Genomic DNA, 27,100 nt, shown 5'->3' with positions numbered 1-27,100 from the left:
GAGACAAGTGAAAGGTGTGGAATTTGAGATATTAGATCTTACTAAGGAAGGGTTGGATGTCAAAATGCATTTGTGATGCAGGAAGCCTGTGTAAGGGATTTCTGTCACAGACTTTTAAATGTGAAAGTAGATGCAGAGTGTGGGGGGATGATGCAGGCTGGCAGGACAGACTCGACAACAGCACAGAACCTCTGAGGGGTTACAGAAATGAGGCTGTTGACTGCACAAGCAGGGCGAAGCGTGGAGGCTGAGGTCACTGAGAAGAATACGGGAGACTGTGGGAAGAAGAGACTGTTGAGAATAAAAGTCAATGGGGAATGCTGTATAAAAACCGCAAGTGTGAGGAATATTAGCAAATACAATAGCTGTGAAGAGCTGACTTATGGTTGCTGTGGGAACCAGGGCTTTGAATCCTAGAGATCTTAAATGTTTAGCTCTAATTATGCATTGATGAAGCACTTCTGCACTGATCAAAAGGAGCGGACGCATTTCTAGTTCCACTGCCAACCTTGTATGAAGCAGAAAAATCTTGTGATACAGAAGTCTTTCTGCCCTTCATTTACTGTGCTGTGTCAGGGTCTCACTTCTGTTTCCTCTGGGCAGATATCCTCAGCTGTTTGCAGCTGGCATGCTGTCGGGAGTGTTCACAACAGTGATTATGGCTCCAGGAGAGAGAATCAAGTGCCTTTTACAGGTAAGGAATTGGCTGCTGGTGACAACAATTTAATGTTAGCGGTCTTGACTTTCCACACCGGGAACTTCCTTGGTTAGTGTGTTCGCTCTGTTCTGGTTTTTGACAGGACTGAGACAACTGTCATTTAATGCAGCCGTGTCACGAAGAAGCATTACACACCGTGACAGTATAAGTGCACACAGCATTCGCTGCTCCATTCACTTCGCAGAGCACAAGCCTCACACTGTGTGGCATTATATGAGGCATCAGTGGATGACTCAGTCTGCTTTAAAGTATGGAAAAGTACAGCTCTTCAGAATGAAACTTTCTCTGAAAAAATTAGTTAAAAAATCCTGAACTACTAGGTCATAAGACTTCCTATTGTAAAGATTTTTCCATTTTCTTGACAAGTTCCCAACATGCAATTGAGGAAAGTGCTTCAAAATACATGGAATAATTTTTTGATGTTTGGGTGACTGCTGGCTCTACACCTCCTCGAGGGTTTTTTAAAGCGTTGTAGGAAAATGTAAACCTGAACAAAAAAAAAATATTGTCAGTAGAAGAGATGGGAAGGTTTGCTTATGTCAGGCTCTCCTGAGCTCTTTCATCGTGGTGGTGGGTGTTCACGTGTCAGTTCCGACAGATGTGCTGTTCTCATGGAGTTTTCTATGCACATACAAATTGTTTGGAGTTCTCTGAATTATTTGAAGGCTACTTTTTGTCAGTGCAATTATTACCTAACAGGTTTCAGTTGTTTCAAACTTACACTGGCGAAAAATAATGGAGAACCTAGCCACTGCATGAACAATAAATGTATCCTCAGTGTGAATGGGAGAGCACTCCTTGAGGAAATGATGCGGAGGCTCGATATGCAGGAGTGCCTCCAGAATGCGTATGTGCTCCTTCCTCTCTGCAAACGTGCATGTGGCTTTCTGATTATTGACTAAATGATTGCTCACCAGCCAGAAACCTTCACTAGCCAGAAACTGTCACTTTAATCCTTCAGATCCAGGCAGCTACAGGTGAAACTAAATACACTGGCTCTTTGGACTGTGCAAAACAGCTGTACCGCGAGGCTGGGATTCGCGGCGTGTACAAGGGGACAGTGCTCACCCTCATGAGAGGTAACGGATGGAAACGTTCTGGTGCTGCTTCATCTTGGGGTGCTTGAAGATAAGAAGCCTGGCATACATAGTCTCATGCGTCTCACTGTCCCTTTAGCCAATTGGAGATGCTTTGTGTCACTTTTTTTTTTTTTCAGTCTTCAGAGTTACTCCAATGCCTCAAAGGGATTGAGAAATAAACATGAGATTCTCATGAGTGAGGAAGAGATTAGATGACAAGGATCAGAGGGATATAGGAAATAATTAAGACATGAGAAGCCCAGAGGAATTAAAGGAGAGGAGCAAAGAACAAAGAGAAAAGAAAAATACAGAAATGGGCTTTTTTTCTTGGGAGAAGTATTGCGAGTGCTGTATGTGACTGCTGTATAATAACAATTGCTTTAAAAGATATGATTGAAGCAGTTACACTTTCTAACCTTTTGAGTGTGGGTTATTTTGGATTGGGATGTCATGACCCCTCTCTCAGCAACAGTACCAAAGTAATTGTGCCAGAGGCTGCAGGCTTTACATGTTTGGGGACTTTCTCCTTTGAATAGCGTTAGATTGTTCCCTGTTCTGGGGCAGTATTTTTCAAGTATAACCTGAAATGTCTGTTTTGATATCCCAGTTTAGGAATTTGTTCTGTCCTCTGCTTCTCATAGTGGTTTTAACAGCTAGCGAGACTGTCAGGGTCCCTAGCCAGAGGCTGGTTGTCCAGCTTAGGCATGAACTAAAAATGGGCTGTGGAAGTACCTGAAAACAAAACAAAACCAAATCTATCAATAACAACAGCAACGAATCCAGAAATCCAGCTTAATTAGAACAAAGAGTGTGCCAAACTCGTACAATTCCTGAACTGCACTAGTCTGCTATGGAGCAATTAAGAAAGCTTAGAGCTGTCTCAGCTTAATGGCTGGGTTACAGTCTGATTTGAAGGACTGCCAACCGAAGCGTTCAAGGTATTTTTCTAGTTCTTCCCTTCAGCACCTGCTGTCCTTGGGAAAGTTCAGGTTCCTCCATTTCCAGAGCAACAGCTATTTTTGTTTGCAGGGAATGCTCAGAAAAGGAATCTGGATGTATTTAGAGGTGTTGCTGAGTTGGCATGGGACTCCTATGTCTCTAGGCTTGGTTTTGTTTCCCACTACTCAAAGATTTTGTTGTTTACCCACTAGATGTTCCAGCCAGTGGAATGTACTTCATGACGTACGAATGGCTGAAGAACATTCTGACCCCTGAGGGAAAGAGGTTAGTGAAATCCCATAGTCAGCGTTTCCTGGACTAGCCAGACACTGCTGTTTAATTTTCCCCAGTTAAGAAGGGATTTAGAGCAGTATCATTAAAATAACCCCCCAAAATTGGTCACTTATTTTGAGTTGCGTTGTTTTCCTCTGGGGTTAACTGACAGAACAATATTCTGCATTTTGCTCAGATTCTAACCTTGGATCTTATTGGCCAAGTAAAGAATATTTGGAGTAGCTCTTTGCTCTTTCACCCCTCTGTGTGTGCAAAAAGATGGTTTGTTTGTTTTGTGTCCCATCTCAGTCTTCCCCCTGCAGAGCATTTTGTGCTTGTGTTGCTGAATTAAAGGATTTGAACCTTTAGGGTGGAGTTGGCAAATTTTTGCCCAGAGGACTCCGGTTCTTGCGCAGATACTGCACTCTTGTCTGTATCTGCAGCATTATGCTGCCTTTGCTTGCCACTTTAGTCAAAACAGATGAGTTTTTACTATTTATTTTTTTTCCTCCCACCCCATCCCTGCCACAGTGTGAGTGACCTCAGTGCGCCGAGGATCCTCTTTGCTGGGGGCTTGGCTGGGATCTTCAACTGGGCAGTGGCCATTCCACCAGATGTGCTCAAGTCCCGTTTCCAGACCGGTGAGTAGTAGCACACCAACTCTCCTTCTTACTCTGCCTCCCTACTGATACAATGATTCCCATTTTAGTTACCTGTTCTGAAATCTAAGCATGGAAATGATAATAATAGAACCAGGTGTCATGACTGTTTTATTACAAATGTGAGTCTTTGAAGGGCTTTGTTGCTTCACTTCAGACACAGCTGTGTAAATTCTAGCCTGTGCTGCCTGCAATGTTACAGTAACTGGGTGTGCCTTGCTGAGAGTATTGCTTTTGGACTCACAGATCTGCTCGAAGTATCTGTGGCCTAGTTATAGTGAGGATGGCCCCAGGCTTTGAGCTTCAGTGGAGTTTGAGTTCTTCATTGCTTTCTCTGGGAGTGCTATTCAGTGCTTATTTTTACTAAGGCTTTCCTGTAGTCTCTGCCTGTGGACTCAGCTCTCCACTGGACATCCTTTGTGATCATGATGATTTAGTGCAGGAAACTTCTTTTTTTTGTGATAGTGGCTGCTGTGGTTGTTGGCTATTGTACAGAGGGCTGTGTGTGAAAGACATTGCAGCTTTACATCCTTGTTCCACTGAGCCAATCTACAATGCTGCTTTGAAGATGACGTGGTTCCATGGTGGTTCCATTTAATTGGGTTGTTTTGCAGAATACTGGTTCAGAGGGCTGGCAGAGGTGGTGCTTTCCAGAGGTGTCAGGAGAAGGAAGAACCTGTTCTTTGAATAGAATACATTTTCAAAACACCTCAGCAAATATTTGTGACATCAGCATTAAAATAGCCTGTGCATTTCACTTGAAGTTTGTTGCTCTTCTTGGCTGGGGCACGTGATAGAATCACTTTCTGCTGCTTATTATCTAGCTTCATCGGTTATTATTGATGGCCTTCCTATCTCTTGAGAGAGCCATCAGCAGCAGTGAGAGTAACAGCTCAGGCATCCAATCCTGATAAAAGTTCCTTTCCTTTCTTCTCTCCTTCATCCCCCACCCTCCAGATGTCTTAATTATGTAAATTTTTTGTGGTGATGGTGAGCACTTAACTTCTGTTTACTGAGCCTTTTGTAAGCCAGCTGTATTATTTCTTTGTTTTTGACTGAAATAAGTCATTTTCCCAAGCTGATTCTTTCACGACGTGGCTTTAACAGCGCTTGGATTCTGGTGACGCTTGGATGGCGTAGCAATACAAACCTGTTAAAAATCCTGGGCTGTTAAATATTCCTTCAGTATTTGTGACTGCCATACAGCTTAGCTAATGTATTTTGTCTCTTGCAGCTCCTCCAGGAAAATACCCAAATGGCTTTAGAGATGTACTGAGAGAGCTTATCAGAGAGGAGGGAGTTGCATCTCTCTATAAAGGCTTCACAGCTGTCATGATCAGGGCATTTCCTGCTAATGCGGTAAGTAAATTGCCGTTCCAGATGGGTTTTGGGGACCTGGCCATCCAGTGCATGTTTGTAGTCTGCAGGGGAGATGACTAGCTGTTTACTGCTGTACCATGTTAGTGAGATTCTCATCACTGGAAGTACTTTGGGCTGTTGGTGTCTGCATTCTGAAGTGTACCTTAACCTAGGGGGAGCTACCAACTAACCCAACAAGTTCTAAGCTGTGCATGAAAGCCCTTTGGCTTATTCTGACAGTATTTCATGTCTGATTATACATCCACTGGTAGAATACAGAAACGTGTGGATAAGTTTGGACTGGCTTCTCCTTCAGTAAATAATGAACTTAATGGATTAGAAGTTCTGCATGTGTATGAAAAGATATAGCAGAATTCTTGCCTCTGGTACAAGATGTTTTTTGCTCTCTTCCTCCTTCCGTATCAGCCATGTCAGGTGTTTATAGTGCTACATTCAGAAGGCTTGTTTGGAATAGTTTTTTTAGAATCCTTATTTGTTTTGTATGTTCTCTGTTTCCCAGGCATGTTTCCTTGGTTTTGAAGTTGCTATGAAGTTCCTTAACTGGATTGCACCAGGTCTATGAAGACTGGAAATCAGAGAGGATAAGGAAGAGAGTACGAGTCTGCCTCAAAGGAATAAATGAATGATCACTTGAAGTTTCAGGAATGATTGCTTGCCTAATACCTTTTTGCCTTCCTCATAATCTTTAGGTGGTGCTATGTGCCGTTCAGAAATGTAAGCCGTAACTCTGAAATAGAGTTGATGAGGAGTTAAAGGTGATGCACCTGTCTTCTGAGCCAACGTGCCACAGCAGTAATGCTGCTAACAGACACGCAACACACACTACCTTAAGTACTTCCTCATGGAAGAAGAGATTTCCTAAATATTAATTCTTTATTTACTGAAGAAACATAGAAATGAATGCTGAAAAACTTATTAGGCAGCGTGTAGTTAACTTTCAGGGCATAAGTTAGCAGCTGCACATACTATAGTATTTACAATCGATGTCCATTAGCATTCCTGTCTCTTGCAGTTTTTTCAGTTGCCTGTTTGCATGTTGACAGCAAATCCTACGTGCGTGTGATGCAGCAAACACAGAACTAAGCAGGTGAGGTTAGAGTTAGGTTTGGGTGGGTTGAGAGGCATTACAGATACCTTATAGGATATTGCACGCTTACCTTTTCTGCGGAACTAAGGGGAAAAATGAATTACGCTCAAACATTTGCAGTAAACGTCACTAAGGTTGCCAGTGGGGAAATGTTTACCTGAAATTTTCTCTGGAATCCCTTTGTCACTTTCTGTTCCACTGAACATATCCCAAATGTGGTTTCACAAGAACAGCACGATTCCTAACAGCCCTTGATGTATTTGATGAAATGTTGCATCCTGCAGTTCAGAAATTTTAACGGGACTTCTAAGAACTCTGACACGAGGGGGGTATGTGAAGGTGACACTGGCTCTGCCATCTTGTTTAACTTTATTCTAACTCCTGTTCCTTTGGTTTTATTGTAATACTGTTGAGCACAATCACATTTTAATTTGAGAAATGACTAATCCTAACAAGCAAAAAGCACTTTTAATTTCTCCTGGTTTTGATGCGATGTTGTCAGAACTCAATAAAGCTAGCTGCTGTTCGGCTACAATGTGTGCTTTGGTTTATTTTTGCATGGTTGGCTTTGCAAAAGTTTTCCTACTCTTAATTCTGAGTTGTGAATGGGAATTAAGTTGTGCCGTGTTGTGTTTAATCTCTAATGCCTTGCATCTTAGCTTTTGAATTTCTGGGCTCTTTAACATGAGGCCTGGAAATGAACGTCCTGCACCTAACGTTCATTTTACAAGTCCTGTTAGGTGCTGTGTTGCAGCTAAAGCTCTTAAGCTGTAAAGTCAGACACTAAACAACACTCCTCATCTGTGGAAAGGATTTTATGTTTTTCAGGAAAAGGACTGGACACAAATGCATGGGAACAGAACAAAGCTGATGCCCCACAGAAAAGGCAACTGAGAGGTTGCCCTTGATCCTCTGTGGGCATGTTGGGCTTGCCATACCGAAACAGTCCTCACCTCGGCTTTGCACAGATGGGATCTTTCCTTGGTACATTCCACCCAATGCTGCTTCAGAAGCTTTGGATTCAGTTTTCCTTCCCAACAATTAGGAAGGACCAGAAGGGAACCTGCCTTCCCCGGAGTCCACTTTGGTGATTTACCTTTGGGAGAGAGTGGGAGGTGTCAAACCACTGAGAGAACCCCTGGGGTGGGACAAGCCCGGTTGCTTGGAGTTGGCTTTGTGTTCTCCCTGCCTTGTTGCCAACTCCAGACCTTCCACATTGCCTAGAAACCTGCTGCTGCTCCTGCCTCTAATCACTGCAGCTATGGATGAATGAAATGCTTAAAGCATGAACGCAGAGTTAACACTGGTTCAGGGAAGCAGTAATTAAAGACCATTAATTTCTAAAATAGTTTTAAACACAAATCTAGGTTTGCTGAGGCTAAATCCAAACTTGTTTCAAGAGGAACAGGTCTATGCTTCCTAACCACCCAATGCTCTCCCTGTGCTGCCTTGGTTCCCCGTCTGCTCTGGTCATCTTTCTGACTTTGTGCTGAGGCTGCAATGCCTAGCAGTGATTTCTGCCAGCTTTGAAGTGTCATGAAGCTGTTTTTTTTTTTTTTTTTTTTCCTCTTAAGTTATACGTTTCGGGAATACTGACATGAGTTGGGAGGGACAGATGTGCGCATACTCTCAAAATTCCAAACACCTGCCTGTTCCAGCTGCCCTGTCAACTAACGCATCGTGGGCAGCTCCTGGCCTCATAGGAAGCTAGGAAGAACTGAAACAACCGTCCTGGTTCTAAGTGCTGTTTTAGATAGTTTTGTTGTTTTTTTTTTTTCGATGCGTTTGCCCAGCAGGTGGCTGTCTGGGGCTGTCAGCAAGATGGACAAACCAGCAAATCTGAAGTCAAGGTCGGAAGCAAGCGAGCACAGCAGCTGGTGCCCACGGGCTGCTGCTTCCATTGGTGGCAGCTGTAGCTTTGTGTCAGGCTGCCGAAGTTTTATGGCCAGCAGGACAGACAGGCAGCTGGAAGGGAGGAGCCTCTTCTCCTTCTCTACCCTGGTGAGGAAAGCTGTCAGCCTCCTGGCTTAATGATAACCTGTGCCGAGGGGGAATGGGAGACCTGCTATGAGCTGGGCACTGAGGGGCCTTCTTGGCGTGTGCTGTCCCGTTGTTTGGGGCTCCAAGTGCTTGGACCTTGGCTGTGCCACCACCAGGTCAGGCTCACCTGCCCATCACCTGCAGCAGGACTTGCTCTGAAAGATACTTCAGTTCTTACTAGTCACTGTAAGCCATCTATCTCCCTTCTACCAAGCTATCCCTCCATTGCCTTTTCTTTCACTTTTTTTTTTAGCACTTCAGATTCTTTTTCCAATTTCAATTATCCTAATTATATTCTTCCCAAGCTGAAGTTTTCCGAGAGCTTTGCATTTTGCATAATAAAATTCTGGCTGTTTAACATGCTCGATTCCATTTGGTGCTTTTAGATAAAATACAGAAGATGGAGATCAGGAACAAGCAGCTGCTTTCCAACAACAGTGGTGGGAGGAGAAAAGTTTTGGGTAAGGTGCCTGGAAATGTTTAAAAAGCTGCTTGTGTCTCAGATTCTGCCATACAAAATTTGCCAGATGACTGTCCCCTCTTTCTGTGCAGCAGACACTGCCTGAGAAAGCACCCAGTGGAAGCGAGGGAATGGGCTGCAGGGCAGAGCACACTGCGTGATGTTGCGTGCTTGAAATGGAAGAGCATTTCTAACGCAGTGCCATTTGTGTCTAACTGCAGACATCTCCCACCAGCTCAGTGTTAGAACAGTTCTGCAACTACGTCTCAAACCTGGTAAAAACACAAACCTTAATTAGAAGATGGATAGGAATTTTACTAAGATCTCCACATTCAGACAGTTTAGTTTAAGCAGTTCGTAACTCACAGGTTCTCTCTAGGCTTACTGGAAACATGGCTATAAAGATCAGTATCAAAGTTACAGCAATAGGCTACAGATAAGCTTTACTTCCCTTTGTAGATAACAGTTTGAATGTAAATTTGCTGAGGTACATGATGCTCTTGCTAACCCTAGGTATGGCTGACTGGAGGGCTGAAATGTCCAGCTGTGCAGTGAGCTGACCTCCCTTCCTCTAGCAGGGCTGCTGTGCTGCGTTTGAGAGAAGCTGCACACCAGCTGTTGATACCTAAGTAAATTTTGAGCTGCCTGGTTGTGAACACCCCAACGCTGAAAGCAGATCCTAGCAGCACCATTTCTTTTTGGTAGTACTTTCTAATACTGTTTCCTAATAGTTATTTATCAGTGGCAGGCGCTTGCTCTTCCTCTCTGCATTAATACAGTCAAAATATATTAAACTTCCATTTAGCCTTGAGTACTTTTTCTCTGTAAAGGCAGGGAAACCAATTTTCTGTCCCTTCTCATCTTTAATCCCTATACAGATTTCAGCAGAACCAGCTGAAATGCTGAAAAGGTGTAAAACTACAGCGAGTCTCCTGCTCAGGTTAAGCCAATGTGACTTCGAAAAGCTCCCAGCTGCCTGCATAGACAAACCCTAAAAAAAACACTTCCCTCTGAAACACAATCCTGCCCGCTCATTCCCCCCCTCCCCACTCACCCTTGACTCTGTATCAATCACTGCCAGGCAATTATCTGATTTGCTGACTGCCTCCTGGCTGGAGCCAAAGTTCAGGAACTGGCAACTGATGGGAGATCTCTCCGAGGAAGGGAACTGGCTGTTCTCGGAGCGCCTTCGCTCACTTCCCAGCAGCCGCAGGCGTGCTTAGCTTCAAGACACCACGGGCTTTTGTAACGTGGTTGAACTCCGGCTCCAACAGCAGAGGCTTCTCTTGGAAAGGAGCCTGAAGCTGCCCCAGGCAATAGGTAGGAGAGAAGGGAACATGGAGATCTGAGTCTTCTCCTGTTTTGTTAGTGCCAGCACCGCAAGGAAACAGGCAGGCTGCTGCTGCTGCTGAGGTGGGGAAGGTGCATACAGAAACCATGTGCAGCCTTCCCAGCAACAACAATCTCTGTCTTTACCCACCTTGTGAGTACAGGTGCAGAAAGCTGAGCTTCCCAGCCTCTTTTTTCCCAGGTCCACCCTGTTTCCATTCAGCAAAAGCTGCGTTGGGACTGCAAGGTTGGGTTTCATCTGAGCCTGGAGGTGGTTCTGCTTCTTCAGGAGGCATCACGGGTGAGGCACAGCATGATGTGAAATGTTTGTCTCTTTTGAGAGGAGTGATACCTTGTAATATGGACTAGTTATCTCGTGTGCTGATGAAAAATTGCTTTCCCCCCCCTGCCCATTTTCCTACCTGTGGGTCCAGCTGAAGGAATGAACCACTCCCGTGTCACAAGCACTGTTTGTTCCAAAAACACAGTCACTCCTGGCGTTTCTCTCAGTAACAATAACAAAATGAACAAGTTCAATTTTCTATCTGTACTTGGCCTGTGCAGTTAAGGACACAAATGGGGGGGTGGGGGTGGCTTTGTATTTTCCACCTTTATGGGAACTGCAGCAGCAACGGATTGTTAAAGCCTGACACTAACAGCCTGGTAGGTGAGGCAAGACAAACCGGGACCCTAGGTGAGCTGTTCCTGGGGAGGTCAGGGACAGAGATTTCCTCCTCCATGTCAGAGGCAGCACCAGTGTCCACGGGGCAGAGGAGGGGTTTTTTTGCCAGCTCTCCTGCGGTTCAACAGTTGTGCATTGCTGGTGCAGCCCCGCCACGTGAGCAAGCAGCTGTCAGCTTGGCAGCACAGGAATGTGTGTAAATGACAGAGGTGTTTGTTGGCATGGGAGTCCCAGAGACTGACCTGTGCAGCCCTCTCACAAAGTTCTGTCTTAGGCTTCAGAAGTGGGAGTGCGTAGAGACGTGTGCAGGGAACCGTCCTGATGGGAATCGGATCACGAAGCCTGGCTCCTCCACTGCACCTTGAAAAGGGGCTCAGGCAAAAGCAAAACAGGCAGGGGCCAAAGCCACCTCATGGGCTGATGCAGTACCTTCAGGACACGTTGAATCATTTGGGAAAAGTAAGGTCTCTGTGCCTCTTTTGCAGGTCGAAGTCTGTTCTTCCAGGATAATCTCAATCCACATTTTCCACCAGTACAGTCTGAGGACATTCCTCTGTTGGGAAATCTGCAAACAAAAGGAAAATTTGTCTTTTTAGTTTTGTTTCCTAGCGAACTAAAATTTATTACGGTTAAGGTTGCTCTTTCTGGAAAATATACAAGCACACTGTGTCACGAGGAACTGCCTTACTTAATCAGACCAAAGATCTCCTAGCCCCCAGCTCTGCCTCCAGTTAGAAGAGGAGCAGGAGGCACAGAGCACTGCAGCACTTCGCCAGCCCGCACCTCCAGCTCTGCCAAGCCACATCCACAGCTGAGGGATGTGCTGAGCTCCAGATCGCATCTCAGATCGCATTTCAGAACTCTGGACTCAATTTTCATTATAACCACCTTTTGGGCACCTCTCTGGTTTTGGCCTCCAATAACAGCAAGTTGCAGCTTGTTCTATACACCATTTTTTTCCTTTTGACAGAAAGTGTATTCCAGGCCACAGTTTCTTTAAAGTCATATTGATATTTTCTATTTTATGCTTTAATATTTTCCCCTGGGCACTGGCAGAGTTGATAAATTAAAATTGGCATTGATTTCTAAATATGCTTAAGAAGTTTCCTTATTGAGTAGTTGGCCAACATTCTGCCTCCTATAGGTTCCTCTATAATTAAAACCCTCTGTCTGGTCCATCATTTCAGGAAAATTTGAATTATCTGGAAAAAATACTTTTCCTAAATTGACAGTATTCTTTGCTGAAGGTGGTGTACAGATTCATAAAGGATATTTTTTTTTTGTTTTCAACTTAATCCATGTAACCTAGCAACATTTACACCATCAATAAACAATAGTACTATTTTTCTGAGGAGAAGAATGCCCGACCCATTGTTTTTCACTCTGACTCTTGGTAGTAGTGGCAATATTTACAATTCCCAGTGCACTGTGCTTAGAGAGCCTTTTTCTTATTTCATATTCCTTTTAGTCACACTTCAGCTCACCTGCTGAAGCTTTGTTCTGAATAATTATAAGATACCGAAGTGAGATATCCATGGAAAACGCTCATCTTGATTTTTCTGTTTAGTTTTTCTGTTGGTTGTTAAAGGAGCTCTTTAGCATATTAGTCATATGGCTGCTCTAGATTCTCTGAAACCTGACTGCTAGGAAACTTGAAATCTGCTAAATGTTTGCTCACAAGCATTTTCTGACGGTAGCGCCTTGGCAACCATGTAACTTTTGAAATTTGCCAAAATTTCCTTCGAAGAGGAGGATCTGCTCAAAATCACTGGTTTCCTGTGATGTTTGTGTTAAGGAAATGTGAGGGCAAACCACGGTACAAACCCCACCTAGATGATCGTGGCGATAAAAACAGGAAACGCAGTTCCATTAGGTGCATAGCTGCTTTCACATTGTCATAGGCAATAAATTAAAAAAATTCACAGAAACGATGGCTGAAGAGCCATCTACCACTTCCCACGCCCCAAGACAGCTTCGTCTGAGCTTCGTTGGTGTCACTGAATCATTGAAGGGACAGAGGAGGAAGGCTCACCTGGGAGAGGACTTTGCACAGGAAGCTCTGTGCCAGTTCCTCGCAGCCTTTTCTGAGTCAAATGATCAGAGAAATCTCCCTGTGACCTGGCAGCGGGGATGACTGTGAGTGCTTCACGGGTATCAGGTACTACCTGGCATCTGCCGAGCCCTGCTAAATGCAGCTTGATCCCGGTTTGTTTAAACGCAGTTAATAGATGCTTGCTATGGTTATAGTGCGAACAGAAACAAACACCTCGGGCTGCAAATACAAGCACCTCTCAAAGGGCTTTGAATATTCAGTAGAATTCAGCTAGGCAGCCACAATCCCTTGTTGTCTTGCTGGGTTTTGCGCCTGTAAACCACAACACACCACCACCTACTGCTCATGTTTTAATTATTCTTGATGAGTGTTTTTTCCTCAATACCTTTTTAGCCCTAAGTATTGTGTGACTTCTTTTGTAAGCATGCATATACAAGGAGGTTTCCTTTCTTTCCTGAAAGCACTGAGCAGTCTTCTTCAGTCTCTCTGACTTGGTCCAGCACCAGAGTATTCATTTTCTAAAGTGAATGAGATCTCTGGCTACCGAGTACTGCTTCTAAGGTCTGGTCATGATTTTCCTCCTGTTCTAGTAATTCTTGCCTAATCTATTTCAATATGAATTTAGAGATTAATGAGAAATCTGTTATTCTATATATGTGATAAGAGCGTAAGTTAAATGTAACCTCATTTCCCTGAGGACAGTCCTCAGCAGTCTGAGAGTCCGAACTGCTGATACAGTGAGTGCTGCCTTATCTATTTTACCTTATTTATTGGGTCTTTTCCTGTAAAAATAGAGAGAGTTGAAAATCTCAGCAAGAACTCTACCTTTCCCAAAGTACCGGAGTATTTTAAAATACATTTTAAACTATTTGCTTTTGTCTGTGAGCAGAAGCTGAATACTGTGATATGAATAACTCAGTAAGCAACCATGCCCTTTAATACAAAAACCCATCGCTTCTTATTTCATATTGAACTTCAGTCTGAAAAGATGTGTGTTTAATGAAGACTGCACCACTTCCCCTTTGCTCTAGTTGAAGAAAATAGCTGCTGAAACAGGCCTGTCACATCCAGCACTCGATCCATCACTGTCTTGAAATAAAATAACAGAAGAGGATTGATTTTAGTTTTGTCATTTTTGCCTTCGTTGTTTAGTTGATATTCAAATACCTCAGTTTAAAGGAAATTAGTGATTACTTGGTTTTTCAGAAAGGTTTAAACGTGTTACTTGTGCAGTTTGGTGGTGCCAGTCCCTGTGCAGAAGGGGCTCCTGTGTCCCTGGGGCTGTGGGAGGCTCCCAGCCGGTGGCTCTGGGATGGTGCTTAGCTCCTTTATTTATTTATTTATTTTAATTTTAATAAATAGAATACAGCTGCAATGGCAATATGCTCTTTCCAAGTTGACCAAGCTACCTACAGCTTTCTTTCTAGGCACCAACATGGTCACTGTGCAACGATTCTTGCTCACTCCCAAGAATCCTCCCATGTAACCTTTCGGGTTGTTCCTCATATACTCAAATTCTCTATTTTGGCTGCACTTTTGCTCCTGCAAGAACTTTTTCCAATCTTTTGTCCTTTTTTCCCCTCTGCTTTCCATGCCAAGTGGGTTTCACATTTGCCATGGCTTTTTTCATAGTTAATTATTGGCTTCTCTATCCGGACTATTCTTTTATACGTCTGAAACTTGGATTTTGATCCTAATCAGCTGGAATACATTTTCCCCTTGTTTAGATTCTCTTACTAGGTAAAAAAAAATAATAATCTGGAAATGGAAAGAAGCTTTAAATCAGCATTCTTTCTGCTGAGCTTTCTCTCCTTTTGAGAACTGCTTAACTTCCACAGTATATCTTCTAAAGTTAGGCAGCAAGGTCTTGAGAAAACAGCTCATTGCTTTTGAGATAAACTCTTATCTTTTTTTTATAATTTAATATCCCTGTCATTAAGTGGAAAATTTCACAGTCCATCTTTGAGTCTGTTACGTAGCCTAGGAAGTAGCAATAATGCATTACCCTGCCAGTTCCTAGCATAGCTCAGATTAAACAACTTTACAGTTAAAGTGTTTACATATTACAGTGGTTTTCGTCCTTCCTTATTTCGGGCAATTTCATCAATCAAGTGTTTTCTCATTCATTTGTTTTTCCGTACCTCTCTAGCACTGCCTTGCAGCTCGGGCTCAGTAGGTCTCTCCTTATTCAGGTCTAGTACACATCAGTGATGCCTTCCCTTCCTTCGCTGTTAGTCCTGAATTGCCTCCCAAAGGTGTCAGCTCGAGCCCTCTTCTCAGGTGTTGTACAGGCCGACTGATCCTCTTTTGCGTTTTCTACTCCTTTCTTGTCTTTGCCATTACGTTTTCATTTCACTCTGAAGCCAACCAAAATTGCACGCTTCAAACACCCTTTTTAATAAAGTGTTTTCAATTTGCAGAAACCTTAGGCAGCAAATCTTTTGTAACCCCGTGCTGTGCTTTAAGAGGGGTTGATAGGTTTAGAGTAAAAATGAATTTACTTTGCTGTATGCAGCTAAACTGAAAATAAATAGCTAAAATAGCTAAACTGGAAGAGCTGTTCTCTGAGCCAAACCCCATTTTGGTGTGGCATCCTCAAATCTAGTAGCACACAAAAGGGTGTTGTCAGATAAGCAGAAATCAGCCAGCTGTTCAGGGGAAAAAAGCGAAGCTAGCATTTTCTGACGGGGTTGTCAAACCTACAAGGAAAACAAACAGGAAACACCGTGCCTCTAACTTTGATCATTTTTAGGTACTTGAAATACTGATTGTAATGGCCATGTTCCCTGCCACGAGAGATGGCTCAGCGGGAAGCTCTTATCAGATGGAAACTGCACAACGTGCAATGATCTGGGCAGCATCACTCCTGATCTGCCTCGGGGATGCACTCAACTGCCAGAAAAAGCTGCATTGCCACTTGCCTTTATTTCAGAGTTCAAATACGTAGAGGCAGGGAGGAGATCGAGTGAGACAGGGCATAATTACATTCTTGTTTCTCGTCCCATTAAATGCGAACAAAGGAACGACCGCAATGCACATCCCCTGCGCTCAGATCCTCCTGCACACGCACAGCAAGAGCCAAACCTTGCCGCCAATCTTCCCGTTTCATTGACGTTCTGCATGTTAAGGATTGCTCCAGATGACAAGAGAAATTAACCACAAAACCTGAAAAAGGACTTGACTGAGTTAAGACTGATGGGGGCTTATTTTAATAACGCAGACGTACCGTGAATGCTAAATGCTCTTTTAGGTTTCTCTAAGCCACGGTGTAAGTCTAGGCTGCATCTTTTCCAGCTGGTTTGTGTTAGCTATGAGTCATAAAAGCAGTCACCTTTACAAGGGTGTTAAGAAAGACAGGTAACAGTTGGTTTTCCTTCTGTACGTTGCCTCCAGTTTCTTTCTGACTGCAAACTGAACATCGAGGAACTGCCGCTGCTGCTGTGCACTTGCAAGGGAGCCCCCTTGCTGACTGCAGACAGCGTGGAGGAGCACCAGTGCGGGGTCCAAGCCGCTTTGAGGCGACATTAGAATCATAAATGTGTAGGTTTGGGATGCATTACTAGCAGTGCAGCTCAGGGAGCTGTCATTATTCACTTTCGCAGCATGCTGAAGAGAACAAAAGATGAGTGTCTTCCCCGAGGCTTTCTGAGTTTAAGAATGTGGCACAACGCAGATGAACAACTCAGTTGGGTGGGAGACCAGGATCAAGGAGGCGCAAGTTGGGCTCTGTGCACCAGCCCTCCTCACACATTTCTAGAGCACTGCCCAGCTGGGACGAGGAGATCCAGAAACCACTGCCACGTCTGCTGGGGATGGGACAGCAGACAACACTGCAGGACAACCACTGATGGATTCTGCACAGGATTGACTGAAGAAATGTCATAAAGGATTCTGATAGGGAAGATATGAAGTTATTTTGACGCAGAGAGAGGGAAGACTGAGAAATTCATAGCAAAGGGAAGTGGTGGGTGAAAGGATGAGACAGGGAAGTGAGCTTTGTGGTAGTTTGTTGTGAACCAGAACAAATCTGGTGTGGTTGAGCCATGGAAAGCTCACAGGAGGACAGACCGGATACATGATTCAGCTGGGAGAGGGTAAGCGAAGGCTGGATCTTTCCTGGATGTGAAAGGAAAACATGAATCCCAAGGCTACTGATGCAGTTACCAGAGTCATTGAGAAAAAACAAGAAAACAAGAAAAAGCAAGAGGTCAGGGAAAGCTGCACCCTTTCAAGGGTAAATGATGCAAAACCACACACACTGAGAAACATTTCTCACAGCTCAGGAATCCTTTATAAACACAAGCACAGCTTTCTTTGTGAGAATAAAGACAGCTAATGTATTGACGAAAATGCACAAAGGGCTCGGAGAGAAAGGCTAAATATCAGAAGTAGAAGCCTACATCAAGGAGTAAGGTCACAGTTATAAGTACAGACAAAATGTTTACTTTAAGACAGGTATGTTAATGTAGCTGAAGCGTAACGCTACAGCATATGGTGATGTTCCCAGAGGCTAAAAGGAGCGCTAGGTCCCTAAAAGCAGGCTGTGCTCTTCTGTGAGAATCAGTGTAAAGCTTAAAAAACAAGAAAAAAAAAAAAGAGCTAACACACAAAAACAGGAAACAGAAGCTTATGTTCAAAAAATGCTATTTATTCAAGAGCTAATTACAGGGGGCAAGAGGCTTCTCAATCCAACAGTGTAATGGGAGTGAAGATTCCCACAAGATCCGACAAATGATCAGCAAATTACCTGACTTTTTGTATAAATTCTTCTGTCCTTTACCATCTTTTTGCTTTTCAAATTGCTCTTCACGTGCTGTGCCTAACTGATGACTACACATCAGACTTCGAACCCTTCCTCTGATGAGCAGTTACTCAGGTGGCTCCAGTGAGGTCCCCAGAAGGAATTCTGGTGCCGATCTCGGGACCACCGTTGTGATAAAGGGCATCTTGAAGACCTGTCAGCATTGCCCTACCAGTTGGGTCTGGTTGCTGGACTGCCTGCAGTCACCCAGGTGGGAGGCTGTATGTTTAATGGTATTAACACAGGTATTTGCCTATGTTGCCTTCCTCCCCTCAGCTAATCCCTCCTGCTGACACTGTCCTGCCCAGCACACCAAGTGGCAAGCCCCATTCATCAGCAGCCTCGTCGGACCACCTGGATCAGGCATGCCAGGCTCTGTCTCCAACCCCAGTGGTCCCACCCAGGGGCCGTCCACCTCTACCCATTCACCATTCTCCCCAAAAGGCCAGGGCTGCCCTGCTTTCTGGGGCGATTTGCTCCAGCAGCATCAGCCTGCCCGGTGTCGCCGAGGCAACGCGGTCCCCAGGGCAGCCGACGTGTTGCTGCAGCAACGCGATGCTCTCGAAGCTCTCGGCTGCAGCCACGGCACCACCGAGGCAGGATTTGGGTTTGCTGGAAGCACCGAGTCCTGCCAGGGCTGAAAAGTCAGGGTGGCTGAAGGATCGCAACATGGGCAGACACAAACGTGTGTTTGCACCTCCCACCATAAAGCAGCTGCAAGGTAAAGGCTTTGCCAGTACCCACACGATTCACAGCTCTGAATGAAATGACTTCTGTCACGTTCCTTTATTGCTCATGATCACATGTTTGGCTTTCTAGGTAAATTATGAATATTCTCAGCAGGATGCATTTAAATGATGCTGTCAGTCTTACTCTGGACCTCTTGATTCAGCAGGTAAGTTCAATACAGATTCTCTGATGGCTGGGGTAATGTAACAGAATTTTAAAATAATACAACACCGAGAGGAGTAAGAGGGTAAATATTTGACAGTCCATAGAAACTGATGACAGCTATTTTTCCAGAAAGTGGGGGAAATATCCTGTCAGCCTCCTCTGACCTTCACAGAAAAGGTTGAAGGCTGCTCTAGCTCTTTTTCAGCAGAAGTTTCCTACTGCTCCAAGGCACAGCCTCATTAGCTGTACACTAGTAGTTTCCAGGACAGGGCCCCATTGCAGCAGGTATCACCGAAGAGAGAAAGAGCTCTTCTGGAGCTTATAATACACTGAGACAAGGCTGGCCAAAGGGATGGATCACAAGAACTGCCAGGAAATGACAGAGCCCACAAACCCCGTGGAGCCCCAGAGCCAGTCCTGGCCAGGAGCCATGCCCAGGGCGCACCCGGGACCTGTCCTGCTCCTCTCCTGGGGCTGAAACACTGCAAAAATGGGCTGGTTGTTTTCTGGCCAGCTGAATTGCTCTGATCACCTTCCTTGCCAAGATTTCTTCCCAACACCAGCTGGCTCTAAGAAGGCTGCTGCACTAGTCCTAATTGTCTAGTCACTGCTGGAAGCAGAGTGCTAATGGGTGTCACCTGCTGCGCTTCAGACTCTCAATAAAGACAAACTCATCACCAAAATTTGCTGGTTGAAAGGCTGGGAGACTTTCTGTATAGGAAATCCTAGCCTCCAGCTCACTCTGATCTTATTATAGAATGGAATAGCAAACCCAAGACTCTTACAAGTTTTAAAACCCCAGAGCACTGAAAATAAAAGTCAAGGATCCAACATAGGCGTTTGCTAAAAATCCTGCAGTTGATATCTATACCTGCACGTTCCACATCCTGATAGCAAGACCTTAATTGCTTGCATTTTCTTCTCATGATTGAAGAGATGAAGTATCAAGTATTAGGGCAACAAACTTTTTTAAGCCTTCATAAAATAATTTATTTGTAACAACTGTCTTTGAAAATGGATCCTGGCAATGGAAATGCTCAAAATATGAATGCATACAAAACTTTCAGAGTAGGGAAAGGCTTCTCCACATTGGTCTAGGACCTGGCAGTATGATTCTAGGGTAAATCCTGTGTACCTGCTGCTGGCTGCAGGAGCAGGAGGAAGTGCTGTGAAGGTGGAGGTGCCTTTGGGGCAAAGCGTACAGTAACAATGTGATTGATTGCTCACTGCCGCTGCTCAAGATTTTGCAAAAGCAAAACAGCAAATCCTTTTGTAGCAACTTCAAATTTACACCGTATTCTGGATAAATATGAAAATAACTCACTATCATTGTAAAAGTAGATAAAAAGAGTTATTCATTAAATAGCTTTTAGAGATATAATGGGAGTGTAATGAAGACAGGGCTTAACAGAGGCTTCTATCATTGAAAGAGACTCTTGCTAAATGAAAGAAAATTAGAGCGAAACCTGATTACGGAAAGACTTCATCAAATCTATACTGTTCACAGCTTCTTGTATGTCCTGAGAAAAGACAATGGAGACTGAAAGTATTTTGCAGGTATTCCCAGGAAAACATGAGAAAGGCTAGCACTTTTGGACTACAAAGCACTGCAAAGGTTTCTGGAGAAACTGAACACAAACCTGTGGATGTCACTGCACAACACAAAATGTTAAGTGTAGGATTCCTGCATTTTCCACATGGGTCTCACCAACTGGTTGACCTGGCATTGTTAATAAGGAGTCTTGAGAAATCTTTAAAAGTTTAGAGATAAATACTGGCAACATAGCTGTGAGGAATCTAAAGAGCCTTCTGTGTGGACACTAGATGTCAATGGAGAGACACACCAAACCAGCTGTAAGAAAGGACCGTGTTGCTGCATTCCCTAAAACCAGATTCTTCTTTTCATCTTTTCTAATACAGCTCTGTAGAGCTGATAGCCTTGGGGATGAAAATCACCAAAAGTCGCAGGAGAGGCACTGTACAAGCAACACCCATCAAATTAGTTTCTGATACAGACAGGATTTTAACTCATAGCGGAAGGCAGCAAGCATTTCTCAGCCCTATAAACCGATCAGTTTTTTGCTGAGATTCCCAGTGGTGAGGTACCTCTGTAATCCTCTGGTTTGGAAGTTGAGAACACCCGTTCCCTTAATGAAGACATCCACGCAGCAGCCAAACATCAAGTGCTTTTATAAAACTCAAGAACCTAAACTAATTTGGAAAAATGGCCTGGAAGCAAGAACTTTCACATTCCTATTATCTTCCCCCGAGACATATAATCCTCTATCAACATTTTTATAATGTATGCTCAAGCACAGCATGTGAAGAATGACAGGAAAATGCATTTGGAACTGCTTACTAATTTTCTCTGAAAACTGAATGGAGCTGTGGAGCACTGGTTAACTGAACTGCATGCTGTGCTATACATTTAATTAAAATAAGTGCTAACAGATGTAGTAGAGCTCATAAAAAGGTTTTCAGAATAAGATATAAAATGTTGGGGATTTGGTGGACAAAGTCTCATTTATGACTGCTGTAATTTATACTTAACACTGCAATTTTAATGCTTAGAATTAGTCAACACGCTGTGCCGAGCTGGAAGGATTGGTAAAACAATCCACGCACTGTACAGCATAGTAAATGCCATCTTCATGCACTGCAAATCTAGGCACGGAGTGGATCTGTGGGCACGAAATGGGAGGGGCAGGGACATAAACACTGGAAACAGTGAAATGTGTTAATGGCTTTCTTCTTGCACTCACCATAAAGCGAGGCCAAAGAGCAGAGACTTTGTGACTCCTAACTGCAAGGGATCGGGCGCTGAAAGGCGAGGGAAGAGCCGCAGGCTTCTTGTGAAAGGAGGCTGGACCTGCCACATCAGAGGAGGCGAGGGGATAGACTATACATTTGGGATAAACCTGACAGCTGAAGCTTTGGGAATGGCAATAGCTTTTTGGCAAGATGCTAGGGAAGATAGATAATGAATGGGAAAATGCAAAGGTGTCTGTACAGCAGATAAATGGTTAATAACACTCAATGGACAAAAGGGACACCAGAAGATATGAAAATAGGAGCTCTAGCAATTGTGGTAGACAGAAATTAGTCTGAAGTACGCCAAAGGACAGGCAGTGGCACCTCTGGACTGCATCATGGAAACGCTGGTAACCTGAACTGTGTAAGGCAGCAAGGTGAGAAGACGGAGGGAAAGGACAAATACGTGAATAAATACAATCACGGGCTGCAAGCAAAGGCACAAGGACAAAACGAATTTCAGAGGTCTTTTGCAGGGACACACCCCTTAATCCCAACAAAACTTCTGTTTGAACAGGGTCTGCTGACAAACGTAGACAGAAATTGATACTTCAGATTCAGATTTAGATTTTGAACAAAATACAGGCCAGTTAATTTGCTTCTTCTCGTAGAACAAAACAATCCGCAAATCTTTTACCTTTATTCTGTAACAACGCCCAGGTATTGTAACCTCTGCAGAGCCAGTCCAGCAGGGCTAGGGCTACCTTGTGTCTGACTGGTTATCCTGGGGCATGCACAAAGGTCCATTTCCACAAGCTCTCTTCATACCAACTTCACTGGAGAGTTCTTCATGCGATGTTTTCAGTGCCAAGGACAGAAACAAAAGTCCAGCCAAAGTGGGTACAGTTCTCACTTCATATTCAAGAGAACCCAAGGACTAGCTGAGTTCTTACTTGCATATTTGCTCTTTACACATTGGAGTGCAGTTGCTTACAGCTTCTCTGATGTGGAAACCATAAATTTTACAACTGCTAAGTGGTGTTGTTCAGAGTGCTTTAAACAACGTGGTTGTCCCACATGCCTGATGTCACAGACAGAACTTTTATCTAGATCCACACATCTGGGGTTTTATGTCTTACGTGTGACATGACTGATGTTCAGATGTTTACATCAAGGCAATGCCTAGGACAAATGTTTTACAAAATCAGATATTTTAGAATTGATGATTTGCACTACCTGAAAAATTGTAATTGTTACCAACAGAATCCATGTTATCAGTGTTCACAAAACAAATTATGTCAATGAAAATCTGAAAATTGATACAGATGTTTCTCCTGCTTTGAGATCTATCAATGAATGCAGCAACATAACTTCCCAAGAATTATCCAAAATATGTTTGTTTGACTAAAGGTAGTGGCAAAGTAACATATTTCAGCTGAAGCCTGTACTTATATATATTCGTTCCAAAACTGACTTCTTTCCTCCTGTCTTGGTGCTAGTGATAGACAGTTCTGTATCATTTATTGAAATACTCAGCACTCATTCTACTCACTCCAAAAGCCAACAAGAAATATGCTGAATCCTGCTTACTGCCACAAGCAAACTGGCTCATTAGAGAAACAAAGCATTGGTTTCTTAGGTTTAGTACTTTAAGAATAAAAACAAACAGAAGCAGGAGAAGCTGGTTTATCTTGTGCACTGTTTTGAAGGATCTCTGTATCCTGCTAGCCAAGCCCTGGATCACTCTTTCTTTTGTTACCATTACACACTCTGCTAAAATGAAAACTCACAAGTTTTCTGTACTTTGTGCACAAATAATGTATGTGCACTTTTACTGTGTATTAGAGAAAAAAAAAAGACAATTTTTCTGCCATGTAAAGCAGAGATGAATCCAAATTTTGAGATGTGGAGATCAGAAGTGCAAGCATGAAAAACGTAGTAAAATTTGAGTAGGTACAGAAAAAAAGCATTTAATGTGATCGTGGGGACAAAACAGACTGCTTCTGAAGGAGAGACTAGCACAGATGGCAGATGTAGAAATTATGAAGACCTGAGGTTTACAAAACTTTGCATAAGATCATCAAATGATTTTGTTTGCCCTCAACTCTAGGCTCCATGGTGCTAGGTGGAGGGGCTTTGCAGTAAACTAAAGAAGTTAACTGGCAAGAAACACAGGAAAACGGCACACAATTCTGCCTACTTGATCCCAAATACAACATTCAACTCCCTCTGTTTTAATGTTTTCATACTTTTCAATGTGGCCTTTAAATTATTTGCACACGGCTTCTTACTATGAGCAGCAGTGGTATAGGACAAAGCAAAAAACCCTACCACCTGGGGTGCTAAGATGCTCTGGACTCTGACTGGATTAATTCATAAAGCCTGAAGTGGGTCAGACCAAAGGTACTGCACCCCTAATAACCAGTCCCAACAACAGTTAGCCACAGATGACTGGAAGGACAGTGTGAGAAATGGGGAACAAGAGATGATCCTTCCTTCCACCTAGAACTAACAAATAACTGGAAACCACACCAACCGCTGAATTCCAAAGCCACTGCTGAATCTGTTCCTCAGCACGTTTTGTGTCAAAAGCATCCCACAACAGTGAACTCTGCAACTCAGCAAGCCAAGGGCAGGATTTCATTTTCTTTGTATAAGGCCCAAACCTGGCTTTTACTGAGGGCTGCTTTGGAATGCACCCAGTTTGAAAGGGCTTGCTAGCGTGTCACCTCCTGCAACACGCAAAAGCTCTACTCACGGTAATAAATCCCACTTCCCTTAAACAAGAGCTTGTGTTTTCTACTATCAACCACCAGAGCAGTTAGCGTGCTCTTGCATTATCCTGGTGCTGAATTCCTTGTAGTGAATTTGAAGGCATGTGTAATTAAACCAAGATGTGCATATGCTTCTATAGCGTCTGAGTTCTGGCTGGTGCTGAAAGGTTTATGAGAAGTAAATTATTACTTGTCATAAAAGGGATTTATTTTAGTTTTTAAGAGCCAGTCTGGAGGGTTAATTTGATCATTTTTCCCCAGTGCAAGATTACAGAGACTTTTTTTTTTTTTTTTTTACGTGCAACTTCACTGCTCCTGCTGCTAGGACAAGCACTGAGGCTCCATCACAGTCTCACTACATGAACATCAAAGTCACTTAAGACTCAGTAGGAAATGCAGAGTGAAGGGAAGAGACCTCAGCATTTGGGAGCCTTGAGACATGATAAATATAGGAATAGAATCATAGAATATCCCAACTTGGACAGTTCTCAGATACTAAGAAAGTATTAGGACAAAATATGATTCTAAATATAGAGATAGATAGATGGGAATAATGTGGAGACCAGCTTCACCAATTATAGAAGTCCATATAATTCCATACCGGGTGCTGAATACACTCCAAACCAGTGGAAAGGAATTGCATTGGTCATGCTAGAGGAATTAAAGATGCTATAATAAAGGGGATCATACTAAGACTGCAAATACATTTCCTAATTTCTTTTCTCTAATTTCTGTTCTAGCATTCTTCTAATGTGGATGCTTATTATAGCAGCAATTAAAAAAGTAATGCAAATTTAGGTCGAAAGAAAGCTTAATATGAGCTATATGCATGCACAGCAGGCAGCATTACAACTAACTCCACCGCATACAAGTCTCTTGCCTACAGGTGCCATCAGTTCAGACCCTCATAAAAAAAAATAAAAAAATAAAAAAATAAAAATATATAAAGAACTGGGATAATCGATGGTGTAAAACAGTTTGAAACTGCTTCATGTGACCTTGGATGCTTTTTATTTTGTCCAGTGACCTTCAGAAAGAGGCTGAACAGACCTCTACTGTTTGCATTCCTCTGAAACTGATTAGTTATATGTGGACATATAAATATCAGAAGGCTAACACAATGTAGCTCTTCAGAGACTTAACAATATTTACTGGTAACACATTTTTTCATATAAATAACCAGATTTATATACACAGGCACAAATGAGAGAAAATTATCAACAAACGTTAAAAGCTAATACAAGAGCTGACTAATGCCAAAAGCAGGCAATTGTCAGGTGGCTGGCTGGCTGTCGTGCAAGACTGGGAAAGAAAAATAATTGTATTCCCTTGGAATTAGACATTCTTTCTTCCTCTGCCCCTACTTGCCAATGCTTTTTTATTTCTTACAGCACACTTTTTAAATTTCATTTTTAACTCTTCACCACCAGTAGTATCTGCAGCACCTAACTGGCAAAGGAAGGATCGCATCAGAAACCTTGCTTCATTTTGTGTGAGACTAACCAAATATGGTTTTCTTTTTGATCAAAACCATTTCCTCATCAGCTCTATCAGTAGTTAAAGTATTTGCATTGAGCAGTTGAAATGTGCTGCTGTATTGTTTGAGAGCATAAGAAAGATGATATGGCAGGAGTGATAAATTAAAAGGCAGAATTCATTGTTTTTCTAGAAAAGGGACATAGCAACTGTGGCTGCTGTAAAAAAACAGAAATAAATTAAGCTTCAGACTAAACCTCCAGATAAACTGATGAGATGTGGAAGATCTACCTCCAGTGCTTGTTTTTTATTAATTTGATCACATACAAGAAGTAATCTTACCGGCATAAAATATGGGAGCCATATTACACAAAACACCTAATAGAGAGGCTGGGTGCTGTTGTAAGAGCCACAAGATTCCCTAATGTCCTTCCTCACCGAAAAAAAAAAGCCAGGAAAAGCACCAAATAGGGTGTTCGCAGTCATGCCCTTCAAGCAACAGTGATGAGCAGACTCTCTTTGCATGGGAGTGTGGGAAAACCATCTGGATGAGCGAGGGGACCTTTTGGCACACGAGCAAACAAAACCACAACACAATGAATCGCCTCAGCCAATTCTGGGCTTCGAAGCGGAATCCGTATTTTGAGTACAAGTTGATTTCTGCCCTTTTATTGTTGAAACAAAGGAAGAATTAAACAAAAACATTTACATTGACAACAGGCAGTGGTGTCACCCAGCCAGCGTCCCTGCGCCCCTCACGTTTGCACAGCCTACCTTCTCCAGCAGCTTTCCAGCAACGTCAAACCTTAAGGGCCCCGTGCCACGGAGCGAGTCGGCTGCCCTTGGGCATCCGCCAGACCTTCCCTGAACATGCAAACAGCATGAAGCACGGAGGTTTTGTACGAAGAGTACATGAAAAACCCGAGTAACGCATTTAGGAACATACAAGGCGTCTCCAAAGCTCCCACGTGTAAGCGATTAACGAGGTGTTTCACTTTTCCCAAACCCTTCATGGTCTGAGGTGCTTGGCGTTAAGCAGACAAACGTTCTTGCCACCATTTCACAGATGATGGCATTATGGCTTTTACCCAAAGGTCCGAAGACACGCTCAGGTATTCTCCTGTGCTCAGCAGCTTTAAGAGTGTTCATTGACTGAATTTTGACCAGAACCAGGGGGTCAGAGGCCCTCATTGTAACCCCAAGGGGAAAAGCCTCCTTCTCCCACACCTTTGTGGCGCTCAGGGGGCACTGTGGCTTGGCAGAAAGATGAAGAAGGATGGAATTAGTGCGGGGGGTCACTAACCTGAGGAAAGCTGTGAAAAAACGCCTTTCTGCCACACACTTGTGCGTGTCCAGGATCCTGGCTGACGAGGAGCGAGCGCGTCCGCCACCTTCCACAGTTTATAATTACTCCCTACCACATCACAGCACATTAATTTCAAAGCCAGATTCACAAGCACCACACGAAGGCGTTTCGCATCCCCTCCAGCCCTCGCTGCGGGGCAGAGGACGGGGCACAGCCCGCTTCCTCCCCAACACACCCAGACAGCCACCTACACCCCCGGGGACACCCAAACCCTGCGTACGGGGAACTCCTGAGGGGTTGCGGGGCCGATCACCCCGGCTCCCCCCGGTTCCCCTCCCTCAGACCTGAGGCGGGGAGCGGCTCCCCCTCAGCCGCTCCCCTCAGCGCCCCGGCGCCTGC

At 43.7% G+C, this 27,100-nt stretch overlaps 1 protein-coding gene and 2 long non-coding RNA genes across 5 annotated transcripts in view; 2 read left to right on the top strand and 1 right to left on the bottom strand.

Moving 5' to 3' along the window:
* Positions 1-6,670, top strand: part of SLC25A20 (solute carrier family 25 member 20) — an 11,104-nt gene extending 4,434 nt beyond the window's left edge. The window contains exons 4-9 of the mRNA XM_027468050.3: positions 604-694; positions 1,680-1,797; positions 2,949-3,021; positions 3,541-3,650; positions 4,903-5,027; positions 5,548-6,670. Coding sequence (XP_027323851.1) covers positions 604-694; positions 1,680-1,797; positions 2,949-3,021; positions 3,541-3,650; positions 4,903-5,027; positions 5,548-5,610 — 580 coding nt within the window. The 3' untranslated portion in view covers positions 5,611-6,670. The remainder of the gene's footprint in view (positions 1-603; positions 695-1,679; positions 1,798-2,948; positions 3,022-3,540; positions 3,651-4,902; positions 5,028-5,547) is intronic.
* LOC106019345 (uncharacterized) lies at positions 3,762-27,100 on the bottom strand. Of its 3 annotated transcripts, none has more exons than XR_003500403.3 (3): positions 26,699-27,100; positions 9,690-11,211; positions 3,762-7,231 (listed from the first exon to the last, which is right to left on the bottom strand). It is a non-coding gene; the product is annotated as an uncharacterized lncRNA (long non-coding RNA). The 3 variants fall into 3 exon arrangements; XR_003500404.3 differs by having other exon boundaries at positions 3,762-4,344; XR_002405377.4 differs by having other exon boundaries at positions 3,762-11,211; positions 26,699-27,096.
* On the top strand, positions 18,001-22,350 carry LOC140003552 (uncharacterized). The gene is made up of 3 exons (XR_011812432.1): positions 18,001-18,221; positions 18,320-18,395; positions 20,315-22,350. It is a non-coding gene; the product is annotated as an uncharacterized lncRNA (long non-coding RNA).

This window comes from Anas platyrhynchos, chromosome 13 (assembly GCF_047663525.1).
Source record: "Anas platyrhynchos isolate ZD024472 breed Pekin duck chromosome 13, IASCAAS_PekinDuck_T2T, whole genome shotgun sequence".
In the NCBI taxonomy this organism is placed as follows: domain Eukaryota; kingdom Metazoa; phylum Chordata; class Aves; order Anseriformes; family Anatidae; genus Anas; species Anas platyrhynchos.
Note: the sequence above shows the minus strand (reverse complement) of the source record. Positions and strands in the feature narration are given on the sequence as shown.